This window comes from Schistocerca serialis, chromosome 4 (assembly GCF_023864345.2).
Source record: "Schistocerca serialis cubense isolate TAMUIC-IGC-003099 chromosome 4, iqSchSeri2.2, whole genome shotgun sequence".
In the NCBI taxonomy this organism is placed as follows: Eukaryota; Metazoa; Arthropoda; class Insecta; order Orthoptera; family Acrididae; genus Schistocerca; species Schistocerca serialis.
In genome coordinates, this window is record NC_064641.1 from 42,925,167 (window position 1) to 42,948,375 (window position 23,209).

A 23,209-nucleotide genomic window follows, 5' to 3' on the forward strand; every position below is an offset into this window, starting at 1 on the left:
TTATCTCACATCTACAAAGCTACATTGTGCTGAACACTTCCTGGTATCCACATTTCAGGTGGTGTCTATAAGACAACTGCCTGCAGCTCTCCGGCAGTCTGATGCTGAGTCTGAACTCAACTGTGATTCCAAGTACAGTGATGAGTCACTGATGCAATGCAGTGGCACCAAAACAGTGGCAGTGCAACCAACGATTTTGATCATGACCATTTCTGACCCTGACTGCAGCTGAGTAATGTGTGATCCCAGACTGTGTGCTTTCTCTCGTGCCTTCCTGGAACTTTATTGAATTAGTGGCAGTTATTCTGTTAGATCAGGACAATCTCTTACTTTATGTCATAGAGATTCTGTTTTCCATTGTTCATGTTTTCTTGCATGCTTTCCTGCTGAATAAACTTCCATTGTGCAATATTCTCTGGATGCCTTCCTTTTTTCTGCATGCACCATCGCACCATGGCACACTGTAGTTAGAAAAGGGCGAAGGTAAAAATTGATGTAGACCATTTTTGCATATTTTATTCTCCTTGTGTTATCAAAATGTAGACAGTCAATAAATGACATTAGTTTAGAATAGGTACAGTGTTAACTTTTTTAGGCAGATACTTTATATTGGTAAAACAGTTTGTAATTTTGAGTACTCAGAACATGTTACAAATAAAAATTTCTGAAGGAGCCTCTTGAAAAAAGGGGGGGGGGAGGTTGTCTTATATTCAGATAAATATGGTACACATTTAACTGATGGTAACCACTGTTGAATGCCCATAAACCACAAACATTTTTAACTACCAAATACTGATGTAGTGACTGTAGTGGCTCAATACCAACTGGAGACTAACTAAAGCTATGTGCGCAAACCTATCTATAGACATGCATATTACATAAAACAACAGATTGGTAAAATACTAAGCTATTCCATTTTAAAATGTTAACATAAAAGACGGGAAAGTAGAAGTGACAATGTTGCAGTAGCCAGTGAAGTAAGATTGACTAACCAATAGCTATTTAATTAGAAAATAAAAAATAATAGGTACCATTTATGAGAGAGATGTTTTAATGTGCGTGGGGATTCCCAAGGTTCGCTAAGAATTCTCTAAAATGTTTTTTAAGGCTCCTAATTTGAATAATTAACAAACTGACTGGTTAAGTAAGTGAAAGTATACAGTTTTAGAAACAGAAAATTGTTGTACCCAACGATGGCACAAAAATTTTGCATATGTATAACTTCTGAAATATTATTTTTTTGGAAAAAAAAGAAAGCTTACTGAAAATTGGAGAAAGTGGGCTTTTAAGTGAGCTATGTCAATCTCAAAACAAACAGTTTCTAAGCAGCACTGAAATTTGACATGCAGGTAGTTTGTAATCATTGAAAACCAAGAATATTTCTTTAAATAAAATGTTTCCATTAGAACTGTGGTGACTCTTTCCATTTGCCTCCATCTGTAGCAACACTGAAAACCAGCAGTCAGCGAAACATTGTGTTCAAAGGCTCCACCATGAGTGAGGGGCCCCCTGTTGTACTGTAGTTCTTTTAGGAATAATATCCCTGAACCAGCTCATGTGGCTTTTCCAAAATGGCCCATTATTTATTGTTATCCCTAGCAACTAGTGTGCCTCTATAGTCATGTATGCCCCTCAGGATCACAGACCCTTCCTGAATTGTTCCTTCAGAACTAAATATACTATTGTCATCTGCAATCAGTAAATCAAACAATGAACAATGAAATTCAATGAAATGCTGGTTGAGTAAGAAATAAGTTATTTCATGTAACCATCATGTGTGTTCTTCTAGTGAAAAGAGATGAGAAAAGGAAAAAGAAAGTAATTTTGGCGTAGGAGTGGTATAAGAGTGAGTAGGATAAGCCTACCTTGCTTCGTTAATGTGCTACAGTAACTTGAAATCACAACTACTGATTTACTATGAAATATTTTATGCACAATATTTGTATGTTTCAAAAATGTTCAAAAGTATGCATTATCCACATAACTGCACACTGAAACTTGGAGTGGATGATTTATAATCTTTATTTATTGTTTAAACTGGGATACTACCATTAAAACTATACAAAGCTCAGATGTAGATTACAACTGATGCTGTACCACAAAATATGTCTTTCACTGCATTCACCATACAAAAATACACAATATATCCTGAATTGTTCATGAGTATTGATACAGTTGACACGAAAAACAAATTTTAAGTTTTATGTAAAGTTATTGAACCAAATTTTACAAAGTGAATTTATCTGACACACACAATTTTATTCAGACACACAGTTAATACCAAAGTCTGCTTAGGTATGTAAATAGGCATGTGAAATCCATGGATTTGGCATGTAACTCGATTTGTAACAACTACTACACTAAGTGTTCCAAAAATGAGCACTGTAGCATTTTTATATCTCACAAAAATAACATAAAACTGTAGAGCACAGCAAGGCACATCGGAGTCTTTTTATTTCTCTCCTTTTCCACTACTCCCCTTCCGCCCCTCCCCACCTCTCCCCTGCAGCACTTTACTGTCCGCCACCCCCACCATATATCCCTCCCCCTCCCCATCCCAGCCTCCTCCTTACCCCCACCCACTCACCACTTTCATCATGCACTGATGCTGCTGCTCTCGCTGTGGTTTCAGTTGCCTGAGACTGCATTTGTGTGCACGAGTAGTGTTTGCGTGACTCTCTCTCTCTCTCTCTCTCTCTCTCTCTCTCTCTCTCTCTCTCTGTGTGTGTGTGTGTGTGTGTGTGTGTGTGTGTGTGTGTGTGTGTGTGTGTGCGCACACACACACACACACACACACACACACACACACACACACACACACACACACACACACGTGTCATCTATTGTTGACAGAGTCCTTAATGGCCGAAAGCTTTGATTGTCAGAGTGTTTTTGTTGTGCCTATCTGTGACTCAGCATCTCTGCTATGTGGTGAATAACAACTTTTCTCTTCATAATATTGATTGATATATTATGTATGTGTATGATTCTGATTGGACTCATTACATGGGTGGCTCTTTCTGTTTCCATTTCTTGACTGTGAAAATAAATGTGCCTAATTGTGTTCAGAATCTGGTTCACTGTTTCCTGTATTCAGTATTGTAAATGCAACTTTTGCTACATGGCTTGCATTTTGAAACTGAGAAATACATTGTAATTGCTTTTGTGTAGCTTCCAATAATTATTATTCTATAAATACACTGAATCGTATATGCCAATGGAATTTGCATTTGTAACTAGCTCTTTCGACGAATTGCTCATGTCCTTTTTTTTTTAATGTTGCTGCAGGTGTTCTGGATGATGAGGCAGACATTGGAACCAACAAAATTATGAAGATAAAGCCGTTAAGTCCTCCTGGTAGGGCACATCTCTTGCAATTAGCTCTGAATGCTCATGTGAGTGATGCAAAACTGACAGCACATCTGCGCACACTTCCACTGGATGAGGTGCTACTCTTGCTGCGTCATTTAGTTTACCAGCTGCAGCAAGACGTGACTGATGTTCGGCTGCTGAACTGGTCGTGCACAGTGCTTGATGCCCACTATCAGCAGCTGCTGCTCAGCAGAGACAACCAGGTTGCCCAGTTACTTGCCGCCTTCCATCAGGTTGTCATTGGAAATGTGAGTCCAGTAGCTGTTTGTCTAATTCATGAGACTTTGAGCAAATAATGCATAATGTAGCAGTAGCAAAATGGTTGGCTCATATCTGATGTGCGTGACTGTATCATTTTGAGTTGTATATTATACAGTATTAGATCAACTGAAAAGATATTTGATCTTGTGTATACTTCATGCACCCATACATGCATAATTAAGTGGCTCTTAGGCTTTGAACAGGATTATGATGATGGTATACCAGCACTTGACTGTTAGATGAAGTATTGATTGTGATTAGGCAGATTTGAAGTTAATTGCTTTTAGAACTGTGGAATTCCAATTCCTTTTTCAGAGCAAAATCTTTGAAAGTACAAACATACACATTTCTGTTTTATTTGACCCATTTTTTCCAAATTAAAGAAAAATGATGTGTTACTATTCTCTAGTATTCATGCAGTGCAACTTCCACTATAGTTACTTTGTTCATTAAAGTCACAAATATCTTTGATCAGTTAAGTAATTTAAATGGAAGTTAATCAGTGTCAAGACTTATTTGTGATGCTGCATCATGACTGTAAGTAGTGTTTCAGATTGAGGAAGGTGGGAAGGTAGGAACAGTGGGAATAATAAGATTTGAAGAGGGCTGCGAAATTGGAGGTAACTGGGGGAGAGGGGAACACAAACACAGGGTCCTGGAAGAAAGAATATTTTGGAATGGTTGAGGGGAAGAGGAGGAATGAAGAAGAAGAGAAAAGGGGAGGGGGTAGCAAGGAAGGAACAGGAGGTAAAAGAAGGGGTTAAAAATACAATTAACAGAGGCTAGGATGGGAAGAGTGAAGAATGTCTGAAACAAAGGATAGGGGAGGAAGAGCAGAGGGGCACAGGAAAAGCCGAGTTTAAAGTTGGCAACAGCAGGTATTGCATGACAACTGATTTACCTCACACTGCCACACCTACATCATTGATAATGGTTTGATCTATTGGAATGTTATTAGAAGAGGAATAGGATGAAGATAGACCTTAATATTATTCAAGATGGATAGGTTGTTGGGAAAGATAATGAATAAAGAGGACACTACCACTTCGGCCTGGTTAACAGTGATAGAGGGGAGGTCAGAATTGTGGGAGGTTATGGCCTGGAAGGTTAATTTTTGGGCTAGACCCGGCAGGTGTTCCTACCTGTGAAGGTGTTGCTGAGAACTAGTGCTGGTATGAGCTGTAGTGTCCATGGATATTTCAGCTATAATAAGATGGGGTTTTGCTAAGGTAGGGATTACCGTATCTACTCGAATCTAAGCCGCACTTTTTTTTCCGGTTTTTGTAATCCAAAAAACCGCCTGCGGCTTAGAATCGAGTGCAAAGTAAGCGGAAGTTCTGAAAAATGTTGGTAGGTGCCGCCACAACAAACTTCTGCCGTAGAATATATGTAGCACTATACAGGCATGCTTTGCAGGCACAAAGATAAATACTGGCACCAAAACCTCTGCATCAGTAAATAAATTAAAAAAAGGTGGAAGACGAGCGTTTTCTCTGCCCCGAGTTTCGACCACCGCATTTTTCATACATTATCCAACGTAGTAAATACAAATTCCGTATTGTTCATCTTCGAATGTAGCAGCATTTCAATGTACTACGAAAATCCGACTGGAAGGACTGTTTGGGATGTTTATCAATATGGCCAACTCCACGTTCTGAATTTTTTCCAACCTGTGAGAAGAGATCGTTGCTAACAGGAATTTTATGAATTGTGAATCACATGCAGTATTCTCTGCACCATAAGAATAATACGAATATAAACATTTTGCCATGTATTCTTTCGTGTTTGCTGCTACCTCATTTAAATCCTGTCTGCCTAATAAACTACGAAACTAGAGTGAGTGAGACAACAGCAAACACGGAATAATATACATATGTCATGTTTATATTCGTATTATTCTTATGCCTAATAGTGACACAGTCAGAAATGAAGCACGGCAATTGACTAGATTTTTAAATCTACGATGACTAATTCCTGTGCAGAATGTAATGTACTGAAGAGGCGTCTGCAAAGATTTTCAAACGGAGAAAATTTTTCGCTAAACTCTAGTTCAGAACATCATCTATCATACGCAGTCTATTATTTGGTTCTTGTTGATCATTATCAAAGAAAGCAGCAGTGTAAGTAACAACAAATAGCAGTCTCTTGCCATTGTTTCGCTAATGAGAAGATTCCTCTTTTAAGCCATGGTTGCGCGCACAACAGCAAGCCATGCCGCGAGCGGCGACAGGCCGTTAACACTCATTAACAGAATGCGATAAACAATGCATGACACAGTACAATAATACATTTTCAGCTTAGAGTGACGTAAACACTTATAACATAGAGAACGGCACTTATCAGATCAAAGAAAAATAAGGAAATCAATTCAAACCAGACGAAGCACGTGAAAAAGGAAGGGTACCCGTATAAATACGGTCGGATCGCCTGACGCATAGCAATGCCGACCTGGTAAAGCTTAACTGCTAAGCTTACGACTCGAACCAAACTACTGTAGCTGTATTGTCATTCATTCGACCTAAATTGTCTCTCATATTACAATGGACCAACTTTGTTTCGATTTCGAGGTGTGGCCTAAAACTTTTCTCTCCCCCTTGAATTTCGAGTCTCAAATTTCAGGTGCGGCTTAGATTTGGAAAAATTTTTTTTTCCTTGATTTCAAGTCTCATTTTTCACGTGCGGCTTAGATTCGAGTGCGACTTAGATTCGAGTAAATACGGTACAGATTTTGAAGTGAAAGTATTAGGGGTGTTCATAAAGAAACAAGCCAAAGGCATAATTACAGAAACCAGTAGCTGTATGTAAGAAGTATTGACCCTGGCTGTGTCTCGGCTGTTGAGACACTTGTTCTGGTACCGAGTGCCGTGGGTTTCAAATCTGCGCCAGATGACGTGGACCTAGATTACCACTAGAGGTCTCTGCAGCCATCGCGCTGTAAGCCGTGGCTGCGCACGCTCCTGGCCCACGTATAATGTGAGGACACCACAGTGGAGCACGTGGTCCCAGTGGCCAATAGCGACGTACCTTATCTGGTATTTAAGCGCCTGCCTCTCACTCAGGGAGGCAGTTTGATATTCGCGTGAGTCTCTTGATATCTCGCTTACAGACATCGTGTTTACTTTGCTTGTTTGCATGTACAAGTGGACGTTGTTGATTTCATGAGGCTTTTGATTGTGACCCTGTTACTTCTTATGTGTTGTTTTTCTTGGTGTCTTGCTCGGTCATCTGTCGTTGTTCGTGTCCATCCTTTCCCGTTCGTCTGTCTAGTCTGTTCGCGGGCCGCTCCTGTTCGGTCCCGCGTGCTTTTGTTCACAGCCACCCCATGACTGCAACAGTCGTGGTTACAACACTTGTCCCACTGTGACACAAGGTGGTGAATGGCTGTCTCATAAAATTTCTGGGGCTGCAAGGTTAACCAGTTCCGCACATACAGCTGGACGTCGTTGTCCGAGTAGAATCGTTTGCCCCCCCCCCCCCCCCCCAGAGCCTTTTTTAGGGGATGAAAAATGGCGTAACCATAGGGAGAGAGATCCAGACTGTATGGAGGGTGGCCGAGAACCTTCCGTTTGAATTTCTGCATGAGTGACATGACTATGTTGGCCATATCTGGCTTTGCATTGTCGTGGAGCAGAATGATTGGTCATTTTGATTTTATCGCTTGGCGAAGGGTGGTCAGGGTTTGTGAGTAACGCTGGCATTCACTGTTGTCCCATGGTGCAGGAAGTGAATCAGAAGGGGGCCATCTGGATCAAAGAAGAACGTCAGCATAACCTTTCCAATTCATCTCAGACGATGACGTCCAGCTGTACATGCGGAACTGGTTATCATCACAGCCCTAGGAATTTTATGAGATGGCCATTCACTGCCTTGTGTCATAGTGGAATAAGTGTCTCAACAGCCAGGGTCAGTACTTCTAACATAAAGGTACTGGCTTCTGTAATTATGCCTCTGGCTTGTTTTTTTTTAATGCTCCTTATATTTGCCTTTTGCAATCTACATTTTCTTTTCTTTTCAAGATCCCTTCTGTGGAATCTTTTGCTTTTTTTTTTTTTTTTTTTTTTTTTTTTAACAACCTGCAAAATCTTCCCAGGTGGAATGTCGTTCAGCACATTGATGTAGGTTGCTGAAAGCTTTTCAAATAAAAAGCCCAGTCATTTTCTGTGCTTATTGAGAACAGGAAGAAGCCACATGGTATTAGGTCATGCTGGTAGGATCGATAAGATAGCACTCACATCTGTTTCTTTTGGCAAAATGTTGGCATTTTTGCCACTTTGTGAATTATTAAATTACCTTGGTGTAAGTGGATATGATTTTTCTTTGACTGGGGGCATTTTGCAATCCAAGAAGCAGTGACTTGAACCAAATAATGTGTCTCAGTCACCATTTATTGCACATCTTGTATCCTGATGAACAGTGGTTGGATCTCCTGTTATTTACTTCCATCTTGTAAATATGATAACTTTTATAAAATATGGTGATATTTATATCATTATTGTGAAATGAAAAGCTGTACAATTAACATTAATACCATGTGAGAAAAAAAGGCTGTAACTTTTTGAAACTAAACCCAAAAAAGGAGAGAGAAATAAAATATCTACAAGTAATGGAATGCAGGATTAGTTACTCTGAATTTTGAATCAGGAGTAGCAAAAGATATAGTTAAAAATTCAAAATTGTTGAGGGCCCTAAGAGCAGATATTCAAATTTCTAAAGAGTGGTTGTGATTTTTGTACCTGATGTACGGCATCAGGGCACCCCGCCTTCAGTTGCTGGTCTGGGTGTCAATCTGTATAGAAATGATGTGTTTGTAGACACACCAGAAATGCGCATGAAGCCTCCCCCTTTCTGCCGGCATTTTTCACTAAATGAATGTTGCTTTCTTGAAGTGCGGTGACTGGAAACTTTCAGTTTAGTTGTGATCCATGAATGACGCATTTACTGTATGTACTTGTGATGAACCTGAACTTCGTAATTTTGATAGTTTCCAGAATTTCTTGACTGTGTAACCCTTTCCCCTACACATTGGACTACGCAGAATACAGTACACTTATTAAATAAACCACAGTCAGTAACTTCTTAAATGAGCTTACATGTAACAAAGAGTCTAGAATAACAACAGCTCAACTCAAATTAAACGGTAGACCACCAGAATATTCTTGGGATGTTGTTCATATTACTGAAGACAGCTCTAAATTGAAATTAATTGGATTTTATAAAAAAAAAAAAAAAAAAGTTCATTTGCTTCCACAGCAACATCTTCAACTCATTTAGTCTTAGATATATGCTTTTCAAGTTCTGTAAGATCCATGAGGATGTTTACGTACACCATGGTCCCGTCATAAAATCTGATTGGTGGTTTTGTAGCCTCACAACTGACCAACACTCGCATTCAAGAGGAGGCAACTTGTGAGACTACAGAAATTGTGTATGAGTAGATGTGAAAGTTTGTCTAGCGTTCTGTATTGGCATGGCCAACACTAACCTCACACTCAAATGATCTACACTTGGAGTACCCAATACACGACTGTTAAATTTAGTATTGAACATAATAGCAGGAAATTTGGTACTTGTCTCATTGCATGAATTTATTGTATTTTCTCTATTATAAGGCAACGCTTTTTCTTCAACTCATCATTCAAAAATAGAGACTTGTCTTAGATTCACAGATTGAATTATTGCTGCTGAGGTCAATGTTTATACACTGTGTAAAAGACCAATATAGGGGTCATCCTGCTTTGCCAGTTGGAGTCATGTGCAGATTTATTTTGAAGAATTTGTAAGGGTTGGAGGGGGAATTAGAATGAGTGTGGGAAGGGGAATGGTAAGCGGGCAGCAGATTTCGTGTGTGCTACCAACCATGGGAATGTATACCATGTACCTCGGCGTTTTATGTACTTCTACCAACTTTGAACTGAAGTTTGCCTGAATCCATTTGCAATTGGAATTGAACTGACTTTGAAATTAGACAAATACTCAAAATAGTACTTATTTCTAAAAGGTGGTGGTGGTGGTGGTGGTGGTGGTGGTGATTATTGGATTGTGGGGTGCTCAACTGCGCGGTTATCAGCGCCCGTACAAATTCCCAACCGTTTCTCAGTCCAATCTTCCACTTGCATGAAGGATGATGAAATGATGAGGACAACACAAACACCCAGTCATCTCGAGGTGGGTGAAAATCCCTGACCCCGCAGGGAATCGAACCCGGGACCCCGTGCTCGGGAAGCGAGAACGCAACCGCAAGACCATGAGCTGCGGACCTTATTTCTAAAGGAGAGGTAAAAGTATAGTTAAGGCCCAGTGGCATATTTGTGTGTGTTGTGCAGCAGTGTTGTCAACACGCACCATGAGATATAATGGAAACAAAGGAGGTTTGTCAGCTGAAGGTTCTAGGCAGCCAATGAGGGAGCAACGGGCAGACATGTTTGAAAGCAAGAGACAAAGGAATATATCACATTCTCATGTCAATATAGATGTGAAATCTGCTATGTATTCAGGAAAAAGCAGCTGTGTTTGCTATGTATTCAGAAAAAAGCAGTTGTGTTCTCATTCTCACTGCAGCCTCAACCTCGGAAATCACAAAAATTTTATAAGTAATAGCCAAGTATCTGTAACAACAAAGATCATAAATTTAATTACTACTTGTTCCTTTGGCCACAAATATTGCTGTGCTATTAGGTCACAACCTAATCACAGCCTGTTAATTCGTGAGGTATTCAGAAAAACAGTGAAATATTTGTGACAATAGCGAAGAAGAGAATGGTTTCAATTTCAGTGCTAGAAATTCATTGGCTCTTTGCTCGCCTGTCATTGTTTATGTGAAAGTATAATCCCACTGACTACACAAAACTTAACACCTTGCCAACTTGTCTGCAGTAGACACACAGTGCCATAATTGTTGCTGGTCCTGGTCTAGAAAATAGAGATGCCACTGTCTTGGGTAGTAAGCAAAGAAGGAAGTGAAGACAAAAAAAATGATTTAAACTATTTCTTTTTGTTTGTCTTATTTCTCCTTGTATTATCAAAATGTGCACAATCAATAAATGGTATAGGTTTAGAATAGGTGTAATGTTAACTTTTCGGCAGATACTCTGTGCCAACAAAACAGTTTGTAATTTTGAAAATCAGAATATTTTAAAAATAAAAATTATGCACTTGACTTTCACCATCAACTTGCTACCAAATTACAGTAATTCTTTATCCTTCTCATCTTTTCATTTACTAAACAAGGAAGCGCAGTGCTTAAAACATTGAATTCTTGTGTGGGAGGAGTGAAGTTAAAATTCTGTCTGGCCATTCAGATGTAGGTTTTCCGTGATTTCCCTAAATCATGTTAGGAGGTCTGTTCCTTTGACAAGGACAAAGCTGCTTTATTTTTCCTTTCTTATCCAGCATGTGATGGTCTGCTTTGGTTAGAGGTTCTACTCAGTTCTGATGAACTTTTAGGTCTCATATGTTGCTGTACTGAAAAAAGTATCATGGAACTGAATTTTAAAATTGGCGCATCCAAAATAATTTGCAGTATACTGTAGTTGATGGCTAGTTCCAGTTTTACAATTTATACAGCTATAGGCATGCGGATCTCTTCCTTTGGAAATACATATGGAAGAAGAATCACCCAATCATTAAACACCATCACAGTATTGGTTAAAGTCAGTGGTGTGATGTACAGTGACAGACACATGAAAGTAAATTGCACACAAAATAACTTGGAGTATTATCACCAGCATTAACAACAATGTCCAATGAACACAATTAGTAGATCATAATACTTTCAAGCTGTGTATTTAGTAGCTCTCCCAAGATTTTAAGACATAAAGATATTACTTGGTCTCAGTCTGTTTACAAACATCTTTGTCACACCTATAATATTTTGGTGCAGAATTTCACTTTAACCAGCACTAATTTGTTAGTCACAGACTCTGACACAAAGTGACAGAGAGATGTTATACGTGTACCGTTTGGCTGCAAACTGCTGATTTTGGGGTAGGGGTGGCCATTTAAAGACAGACGTAAGAACATGATGTGAATTATAAAACTATTTAATGCTTTGAAATTTGGCTGGGTTAGATTTTGCTATTTTCCATGGACTCTTAAGACTTAAGTATTTTTTGATTTATGGAAAATGTTTCAGATTAATAATTCACGAATGTACATGGAATATTATTATTATTATGTGTCATCTGAAATCCATTCATTACAAGTATGGCATCCATCTTGAAACAAAACTTTTATGATTCTAAATTATTTGAAATCTTAATTACTGACTGAATTGATTAGTGAGATTTATTATCTGATTCATAAAAAATAAAGCAATTTATTTATTTATTTAATCCTATGGCTAGGGCCCCCCGTTGGCAGGCCGTTTGCTGGGTACCGGTCTTTCAATTTGTCACCACTTCGGTGACCTACAGTTGATATGGATGATAGGATGATGATGATGACAGCACAACACCCAGTCCCTGGGCGGAGAAAAATCACTGACCCAGCCGGGAATCGAACCCGGGCCCAGAGGACTGACAATCCATCACTCTGGCCATTCAGCTACTGGGGGCAGACAATAAAGCAATAAAGTTTATTGTTAAAAGTTCCTAATCTTGCAGCCGTCAAGGCAAAATAGATAATTGAAATATTGGGGTAGGGGGGTCAGAATTATTTCAGTTGTGTCAATTATTTCATAATTAATTGCAGATAATTCCAAATATGTTCTCAGAAAGTTTGGAATGTCTGCTTTTGAATGAATGGTTACATTATCTCCTCTGCTCCTTATTTGCTCGCAGTTCAAAAATGGTTCAAATGGCTCTGAGAACTATGGGACTTAACTTCTGAGGTCATCAGTCCCCTAGAACTTAGAACTACTTAAACCTAACTAACCTAAGGACATCACGCACATCCATGTCCAAGGCAGGATTCGAACCTGCGACCGTAGCGGTCACGCGATTCCAGACTGTAGTGTCTAGAACCGCTCGGCCACCCCGGCCGGCTTGCTCACAGGGCTTTACTATTATTTGACATTGCCGGAACTTCAGTTACCTATATCTTTTAATTATTCAGACTTATAGTTAAACTAAGTGCATCATCAGAATCTGGAAGATAAATATAAACAATTGAAATATAATTGTAACTGATCTTTTAGGTAAATAACAATTTTACATATTCCCGCAGAGATGAACTATTATGTGTACAACTGCATAAGATATAGAATAAAACAGTAAAAAATTTTAGTTATTCTTGGGAGCAGAAAATGTAACAGATGGATTAGATTTCAACTTGCTACATTAAGCTGAGCTAGTGCTCCACATTTGCACAAGCAAGCACGCGCGCGCACACACACACACACACACACACACACACACACACACACACACACACACACACACACAAAGTGACTGCCATCTCAGACCAGAATGTAGTTGTCATGTGGAATGGAAGCAGCAGTCTGGAGGGGCCATGGAAACGGAAGGGGAAGGGATAGCAAGGACTAGACTGCTAACAAGAGCAATGTTGCGAACAGGAGTGGGGGGGGGGGGTGGGGGGTGCATTGTCGGTGAGTGAGCAAGGTGATAGGCCAGAGAGGGGTGGAAACTGTTGGGTGGAGTGTGTAGGGACAGTAGGTTACTTTAGGCTGAGTATAGGATAATTTGTGTTCTCCACTGTCCTGGCTTCAGTGCTTCAATGCCAACGCACCGACCCATCTCACCCCTTACCCCCCCCCCCCCCCCCCCCCTCTTTTTTTTTTTTTTTTGTCTCCATGCTCCCCACTTCACAGTCTCCCGACACTGCACCTGTTGGCACTCTAGTCCTTGCATACTCCACCAGATGGCATCCCCCCTCCTCCACCACCCGTACCGTGCTATCCCTTCTCCACTCTCTCCAGATTGCTGCTTCTGTTCTATTTGACAGTAACGTTCCAGTCTGAGCTGCGGAAGATGGTGGTCATGTGTTCATGAGTTGTGGTTGCTTGTGTGAATGAATTTGTGTGTGTTTTTCCTTTTCTGAAAAAGGCTTTGGCTGAAAGGTGATGTGTAAATGTCTTTTTATTGTGCCTGTCTGCAGCTCAGCATCTCATCTTTACAGTAAGTAGCAATCTATCTTTTCCTTATATTGTTGATATTCCATCCTGGATTTTATTGTCTGAGGATGCTAAACTAGTAACTTGCCATTGTCTTTATCCTTCCCATCTTGTCAATTCCTGTTTCACTGTTTGGTTTCATCTTCATGTTTATTACCTTTTTGTCTCTGTTTTAGCCTTTTCATAATTTTTTTACAGGTGCTTACACTAACCATTTCTATTTGCACTGTAGATTTTTCCAGATTTAAACTTGTGTTATTTATCCATCAGTTCCCAAGAACTTTTTACTAGTACTCTGTGCATCTTTTGTTAGGTGGACCAGAAAGTAATATTGTTTGTGCACTTGTCAATATTTGTGTGTCATTTATCTGCTCATTGTGTACTTCAAAGTCATGCCAAAGACATTTTAAAGTTAGAGTGACTTTTTATGTATAAATAATTGAGTCTTAATTTTTTATTTTTTTTTTTGCAATTTATGGTGAAATGGCCAGCCAAACACCAGAAGAGGTACATATGTAGCATTGTATGTTTTTTAGTTTCATAAGGGTAGTAAAGAACAGGCAAACAAAAACATTTATGATGTTTATTCAAGTGCATTTGAGGTGATTTTCGAAGTTCAAGTCTGGTAATGTTGACCTTTCAGGCTTGTATCGATCAGAAAGGTCAACAGCATTAAACAGTAACATGTTATGAGCAGAAGTGGAGGCAGCCTTGGTTGACCATCCAAGAACATTTGCAGCAGATTGGTAAAGACTACCAAAACTAACCGATGCACCATGTACAACATATTGCTCATGTGGAAAATCACATAAGCATTTTTTTCTCATTGTTTGATCACTGGTGATGGAAAAATGGGTCTTCTGTGATCATACAAAATGCAAAAGGCAGTGGTAGTATGTGAATGAACCACCACAAAGCGCAGCGAAACAGAGTTTACACCTCAAGAGGCACTTTTGTGCATTTGGTGGATTATTCACTTGATGGTTCATCTTGAGGTGCTGAAACCTGGACCAACGGTGATGTAGACCTTTACTGTGAACAACTGGATTGAGTAAATCAGTCTTTAATTAAAAGTACCCATCAGTTGTCAACAGAAAAGGCATTATTTTGCAGCATAATAATGCAAGAGCTCACTGTGCAGGACGAGTCCTGGAAAAAATTAATGAACTGGGTGGGGAAGTTTTGCCTTGCCTACCACATTTGCCCAGTTTTGGGCCATTGGGTTTTCATTTATTCCATTAGCAACAATATTTTATAAGTGACAAAAAATGTGAAATGTGATGAATGCCCAAAATGCTATCTTCAGATACTTTTTTCAAAAACTAATGGATTTTTATTGATCTGGAATTGAAAATTTGCATACTAGATGGCAAAAAGTTATTCATAATGAGAGTGATTAAATAACTGATTAAAAATAAAAAACTTGTTAGCACTTTATCTGTTTGAATTTTATGCAGAAAAAAAGACATTACGTTTTGGTCCCCCTAATATCTCTTTTTAGTAGTTGGAACTTCCTTATCCTCCTTTCCACCAACTGAGCTTCTGTACTTCAGCTATTGTGTTTTGTACCTGCCCCACCTTCCAGTAAAAGAATTGTTGAACCAGTTGTCTCCCATAATGTTGCTGTTTATTATTATTGATCATTGTCAGTATCATGTATTTTAGTTGAAGCAAATAGCTGTTAACTGTAATTGATTAAAGAAATCATTTTATTACAAACTAAACTCTCTATATGTATTATGTTACAGTTGAGCTGCATGAAGGATCTTGAGACATCAGCAGCAATTCTCCATAGGCTGAAAGCAGGAAAACCATTGAAAAAGCGACAGTGTAGTAACAAAGCATATTCAATTGAAACACTTCGCCTGTATTAATGTATCGTAGTTGAAAATAAATGTTAAAATTGACTGTGTTTGTGTGATTAAAAGACCTTAGAAGTTCTATGTGCCTTCATTACTCAGTGATATAGTCCCACACCCCTAGAGGGTATAAGATTTTCCATTATTTGATTGGTAAGAAATTTATACATATAAAGAAAGGAACTCATTTGATTAATAGGAAAATGCTATACTAGCTTGATGTATAAATGAACAAGCATGTATAGTTGTGCGTTTTGGTAAAGTTGAGTAGAAAGATTATTCTGAGATTTAGAATTATATTTATCATAAGCTGATTAAAATTACTCTGTGATTAACATTTCAGCGAGTTGAATGGTAGGGGCCAGGTGCCAGCCAATCACAACTGCTTCTTAGGCTCCAAGTGGTTACTGCGTAGCCTGTCCTGCAGGAACAAGTATTTCCAGGTGACATGGGCGTGTCTGCAGGGGTTAGGAGGGGTCCATGTGAGGCAGGCAGGAGGGGAAGGGAAACACTGTCAATGTGCATTGATTTTTGCATTGCTCTCTATACAAATATTTTTATGCAAATAATGCAGAAGTGTACGTGTTGCTGAAATTAGTCTTTGGTAAAAATTATTGTTTCTGCTGAAAAATATTGGAAAGAAAAATGTCAGATTCATCATCTTTATCACACAATCATAAATAAACTATTTGGTTGAAAGCTTCAATTCCTCTGCAGCGTACAATCTCACATCATAGCTTGCGCTTAGTGGTCGTAGTTATTGTGATGTTTGGAAGTTAAGAAACCTAAAACAATTGCCTAAATATATACAAGTCCAACATGTCTGCTTTTGAGTGATGAAGTAGACAGTGCACAGAAAAGGTTCATTCCAAGCTAATAATGTAAGTGCAAGGGATGAGTATGAGGAGGAATGAGAAGATATACCAAAAGGCCTTATAGGTAAGCCAACCAATGCTGTTCTTATTTCTGTGTCTAATGTTTCTAGTCATAGGCCGAACAAGTGTAATGCATCATGTCACAACTGTGCTATGCGCAGAGTGAGCTATTCAAGTAGATTAGATTCAGTTTTCGTTCTGTGGACCCAAAAATGAAACGATTCTTGTGGGTGTGGAACATACCGGAAAGTATAACATAAAAAAAACATAGAATGTGTGAATATAATAATTTGTCAGGAAATTGTCAAGATATGTGAATACATTACAGTAACCTGGAACTGGCTAATATTTACAGAATTAATACACTATCAGAATGAAATATAGTTATGCAATCGTACACAAAATACCTAATCTTGACTGATGTGACCAAGTGATGTCAGAACTGAAATGTAACAGACATTTTTATGTAAAATTGTCTAACAGTCCCTGTTAAGATAATTACACACTATGCTCTCTGAAAACTTTTGCTTGGTTTGACAAGTTACCCCAAAATATGATGCCATATGGTGTAATTGAATGAAAGTATGCAAAGTTTTTAAAATATTTATGCCTTCTACATTTGACGTCATTCACATTGTAAATACAAGCGTGTTTAGCCGCTTCAGCAATTCTGTAGTATGCCCTTCCCAACTAAATTTATTATCGAGTTGTAATCCCATAATAATAAATTCAGTTGGAAAGGGCATACTACAGAATTGAGTTGTAATCCCAGAACCCCCCATGAATCATGGACCTTGCCGTTAGTGGGGAGGCTTGCGTGCCTCAGTGATACAGACAGATATACCATAGGTGCAACCACAATTTAGGGGTATCTGTTTAGAGGCCAGACAAACATATGGTTCCTGAAGAAGGGCAGCAGCCTTTTCAGTAGTTGCAGGGCCAACAGTCTGGATGATTGACTTATCTGGCCTTGTAACACTAATCAAAACAGCCTCACTGTGATGGTACTGTGAACGGCTCAAAGCAAGGGGAACTAAAGCCGTAATTTTTCACGAGGGCATGCAGCTTTACTGTATGGTTAAATGATGATGGCGTCCTCTTGGGTAAAATATACCGGAGGTAAAATAGTCCCCCATTTGGACCTTCCGGCAGGGACTACTCAGGAGGATATTGTTACCAGGAGAAAGAAAACTGGCATTCTACGGATCGGAGCGTGGAATATCAGATCCCTTAATCGGGCAGGTAGGTCAGAAAATTTAAAAAGGGAAATGGATAGGTTAAAGTTAGATATAGTGGGAATCAGTGAAGTTCAGTGGCAGGAGGAACAAGACTTCTGGCCAGGTGAATACAGGGTTACAAATACAAAATCAAATAGGGGTAATGCAGGAGTAGGTTTAATAATGAAAAAAAAAATAGGAGTGCGGGTAAGCTACTACAAACAGCATAGTGAACGCATTATTGTGGCCAAGATAGACACGATGCCCACGCCTACCACAGTAGTACAAGTTTATATGCCAACTAGCTCAGCAGATGACGAAGAAATTGAAGAAATGTATGAGATAAAAGAAATTATTCAGATAGTGAAGGAAGGTGAAAATTTAATAGTCATGGGTGACTAGAATTCGAGAGTAGGAAAAGGAAGAGAAGGAAATGTAGTAGGGGAATATGGAATAGGGGTAAGAAATGAAAGAGAAAGCCGCCTGGTAGAATTTTGTACAGAGCATAACTTAATCATAGCTAACACTTGGTTCAAGAATCATGAAAGAAGGTTGTATACATGGAAGAACCCTGGAGATACTGACAGGTTTCAGATAGATTATATAATGGTAAGACAGAGATTTAGGAACCAGGTTTTAAATTGTAAGACATTTCCAGGGGCAGATGTGATCTCTGACCACAATCTATTGGTTATGAACTGTAGATTAAAACTAAAGAAACTGCAAAAAGGGGGTAATTTATGGAGATGGGACCTGGATAAACTGACTAGACCAGAGGTTGTACAGAGTTTCAGGGAGGGCATAAGGGAACAATTGACAGGAATGGCGGAAAGAAATACAGTAGAAGAAGAATGGGTAGCTTTGAGGGATGAAGTAGTGAAGGCAGCAGAGGATCAAGTACGTAAAAAGACTAGGGCTAATAGAAATCCTTGGGTAACAGAAGAGATATTGAATTTAATTGACGAATGGAGAAAATACAAAAATGCAGTAAATGAAGCAGGAAAAAAGGAATACAAACGTCTCCAAAATGAGATTGACATGAAGTGCAAAATGGCTAAGCAGGGACGGCTAGAGGACAAATGTAAGGATGTAGAGGCTTATCACACTAGGGGCAAGATAGATACTGCCTACAGGAAAATTAAAGAGACCTTTGGAGAAAAGAGAGCCACTTGTATAAATATCAAGAGCTCAGATGGAAACCCAATTCTAAGAAGGGAAAGCAGAAAGGTGGAAGGAGTATATATATAGGGTCTCCACAAGGGCGATGTCCTTGAGGACAATATTATGGAAAGGGAAGAGGATGTAGATGAAGATGAAATGGAAGATATGCTGCTGCGTGAAGAGAGAGCACTGAAAGACCTAAGTCGAAACAAGGCCCCGGGAGTAGCAACATTCCATTAGAACTACTGACAGCCTTGGGAGAGTCAATCCTGTCAAAACTCTACCATCTGGTGAGCAAGACGTATAAGACAGACGAAATACCCTCAGACTTCAAGAATAATATAATTATTCCAATCCCAAAGAAAGCAGGTGTTGACAGATGTGAAAATTACCGAACGATCAGTTTAATAAGTCACGGGTGCAAAATACTAACACACATTCTTTACAGACAAATGGAAAAACTCGTAGGAGCCGACCTCAGGGCAGATCAGTTCGGATTCCGTAGAAATGTTGGAACACTTGAGGCAATACTAACCCTACGACTTATCTTAGAAGATAGATTAAGGGAAGGCAAACCTACGTTTCTAGCATTTGTAGACTTAGAGAAAGCTTTTGACGATGTTGACTGGAATACTCTCTTTCAAATTCTGAAGGTGGCAGGGATCAAATACAGGGAGGCAATCGCAGGCTATTTACAATTTGTATAGAAACCAGATGGCAGTAATAAGAGTCAAGGGGCATGAAAGAGAAGCAGCGGTTGGGAAGGGAGTGAGGCAGGTTTGTAGCCTATCCTCGATGTTATTCAATCTGTATATTGAACAAGCAGTAAAGGAAACAAAAGAAAAATTCAGAGTAGGAACTAAAATCCATGGAGAACAAATAAAAACTTTGAGGTTTGCCGATGACATCGTAATTCTGACGGAGACAGCAAAGGTCCTGGAAGAGCAGTTGAACGGAATGGAAAGTGTCTTGAAAGGAGGATACAAGATGAACATCAACAAAAGCAAAACGAGGATAGTAGAATGTAGTCAAATTAAGTCGAGTGATGCTGAGGGAATTAGGTTAGGAAATGAGACACTTAAAAGTAGTAAATGAGATTTGCTATTTGGGGAGCAAAATAACTGATGATGTTCGAAGTAGAGAGGATATAAAATGCAGACTGGCAATGGCAAGGAAAGCGTTTCAGAAGAAAAGAAATTTGTTAGCATCGAGTATAGATTTAAGTGTCAGGAAGTCGTTTCTGAAAGAATAGAAGCTACAGAAGAATGCTGAAGATTAGAGGGGAAAATCAGATAACTAATGAGGAGGTATTGAGTAGGATTGGGGAGAAGTGGAGTTTGTGGCTCAACTTGACTAGAAGAAGGGATCGGTTGGTAGGGCATGTTCTGAGGCATCAAGGGATCACCAATTTAGTATTGGAGGGAAGCGTGGAGGGTAAAAATCGTAGAGGGAGACCAAGAGATGAGTACACTAAGCAGATTCAGAAGGATGTAGGTTGCAGTAGGTACTGGGAGACGAAGAAGCTTGCACAGGATAGAGCAGCATGGAGAGCTGCATCAAACCAGTCTGAGGACTGAAGACCACAACAACAACGACAGGTAAGATTTCAGAGTGATAAAATGGGTGAACCACTGCGAGACTAATGCGTTGACAGTCTAATAAAACAAGAACTCCATTTTGCATGGAGGTATACCTCTATGCAGTTCTTTTTCTTCGGCATTTCCATAATCATTCACTTTGTTGACATGCACAGCATACGATAGAGTGGCTTGCTTCTTTCCTCAATGCACATGTGTAGAAGCTAGCAAAGAACACTTGATAAGTTTTTGCAAACGTGAACACTAAAAATGTCGTGCATACGAGTTGAAAGCTGAAAATACACTACTGGCCATTAAAATTGCTACACCAGGAAGAAATACAAATGATGAACGGGTAGTTATTGGACAAATAAATTATACTAGAACTGACATGTGATTACGTTTTCACGCAATTTGGGTGCATAGATCCCGCTTGCTACGCCTGGGCATTAAGTCAAACAGAGCTTGGATGGCGTGTACAGGTACAGCTGCCCATGCAGCTTCAACACGATACCACAGTTCATCAAGAGTAGTGACTGGCGTATTGTGACGATCCAGTAGCTCGCCCACCATTGACCAGACGTTTTCAATTGGTGAGAGATCTGGAGAATGTACTGGCCAGGGCAGCAGTCGAACATTTTCTGTATCCAGAAAGGCCCGTACAGGACCTGCAACACGCGGTCGTGCATTATTCTAGGGCTTCGCGCCGGCCGGAGTGGCCGAGCGGTTAAAGGCGCTACAGTCTGGAACCGCACGACCGCTACGGTCGCAGGTTCGGAACCTGTCTCGGGCATGGATGTGTGTGATGTCCGTAAGTTAGTTAGGTTTAAGTAGTTCTAAGTTCTAGGGGACTGATGACCACAGCAGTTGAGTCCCATAGTGCTCAGAGCCATTTGAATTTCTAGGGCTTCGCAGGGATCGAATGAAGGATAGAGCCACGGGTCGTAACACAACTCAAATGTAACGTCCACTGTTCAAAGTGCCGTCACTGCGAACAAGAGGTGACCGAGACGCGTAACCAATGGCACCCCATACCATCACGCCGGGTGATACGCCAGTACGGCGATCACGAATACACGCTTCCAATGTTCGTTCACCGCGTTGTCGCCAAACACGGATGCGACCATCATGACGCTGTAAACAGAACCTGGATTCATCCGAAAACATGACGTTTTGCCATTCGTGCACCCAGATTCGTCGTTCAGTACACCATCGCAGGCGCTCCTGTCTGTGATGCAGCGGCAAGGGTAACCGCAGCCATGGTCTCCGAGTTGATAGTCCATGCTGCTGCAAACGGCATCGAACTGTTCGTGCAGATGGTTGTTGTCTTGCAAACGTTCCCATCTGTTGACTGAGGGATCGAGACGTGGCTGCACGGTCCGTTACAGCCATGCGGATAAGATGCCCGTCATCTCGACTGCTAGTGATACGAGGCCGTTGGGATCCAGGACGGCTTTCCGTATTACCCTCCTGAACCCACCGATTCCATGTTCTGCCAACAGTCATTGGATCTCACAAAACGCGAGCGGCAATGTCGCGATACGATAAACCGCAATCGCTATAGGCTACAATCCGACCTTTATCAAAGTCGGAAACGTGATGGTACGCATTTCTCCTCCTTACACGAGGCATCACAACAACAGGCTACGCCGGTCAACTGCTGTTTGTGTGTGAGAAATCGGTTGGAAACTTTCCTCATGTCAGCACGTTGTAGGTGTCGCCACCGGCGCCAACCTTGTGTGAATTCTCTGAAAAGCTAATCATTTGCATATCACAGCATCTTCTTCCTGTCGGTTAAATTTCGCGTCTGTAGCACGTCATCTTCGTGGTGTAGCAATTTCAATGGCCAGTAGTGTATAACTAACAAGAAGCAGTACCGATGCCACTAAGCAAACAAGCGTTGGTTTTGGAGCTCCAGTTTCACTTGCTATAGACAGCCCAGGGTCTACGATATTTCCGAAAGATATGTTCATTTTGCATGGCACATCGTTCTGAACTGTTTGATATATAAAACATATATGTTGGAGGGAATGTAAGACATGTTATTTGGTCTTCCGCACATCACTGTATTTCGCTTTGTGGAATTCAAACGCGTATATTTTGTAATGGTAGCCATCAAGTCTATATCAAGGACAGTGGAAATTAAAATGGCCTGTGGTGACTCTCCTGTTTCCAGTCGGCCGGTTTGACATCCTCCCCCCCTTAAAAAACTCAATTAACACTGGGTGGAATTATTTGTGACTGACAGAAAATAACTCGTCAGAAAATTTGCACACTTTGTCGCTTATTAGTTAATAACTTTCTCTTTTGTGTGACATACAATTAAATGTAGGAAACATGAAACCAGTAAAGGCAAGAGACAAGCAAGACTGTACACATTTCTTAAATCCTTAGGTCCCAGCACTTTTTTCTCTCTAATCTTGCTGCAGCTTTACACGGCGTGCTTTCCTTTCTGTTACCTCATCTAAATTCGTCAAACTTTTTGCTACACGAAAAATCAAAATGTCGTTGTCTAATACTGAAACAGCTGTTAATACGAACAGCACCCAAGACTGACGCGGTTTCTCTATTTGATTACGTCCATTTTGTCACTGTCTGCTAGATAAAACGAAGTAAGCCTTACTAATATTGCAGGAGTTGAAACACACGCCAAATAAGCGAGACTGTTTTGGCATAAATGGTCATTTCTATCTACCTCATTTACATAAATAAAACGACAGAATATAATTCACGAAGTACCAATATAAAATACCTATTAGTTGTACTACATGCAAAAAGTTTTATCGTAGGGAGTAGTTTCACATTTCATTCATATGCT

At 39.9% G+C, this 23,209-nt stretch overlaps 1 protein-coding gene across 1 annotated transcript in view; it reads left to right on the plus strand.

Annotated features, from left to right (window-relative positions):
• LOC126474113 (nucleolar protein 11) overlaps positions 1–15,643 on the plus strand; it is a 78,125-nt gene extending 62,482 nt beyond the window's left edge. Inside the window, exons 8-9 of the mRNA XM_050101539.1 lie at positions 3,289–3,620; positions 15,451–15,643. Of these exons, the coding sequence (XP_049957496.1) occupies positions 3,289–3,620; positions 15,451–15,576 (458 nt within the window). The 3' untranslated portion in view covers positions 15,577–15,643. The remainder of the gene's footprint in view (positions 1–3,288; positions 3,621–15,450) is intronic.
• Positions 15,644–23,209: the final 7,566 nt, after the last annotated feature.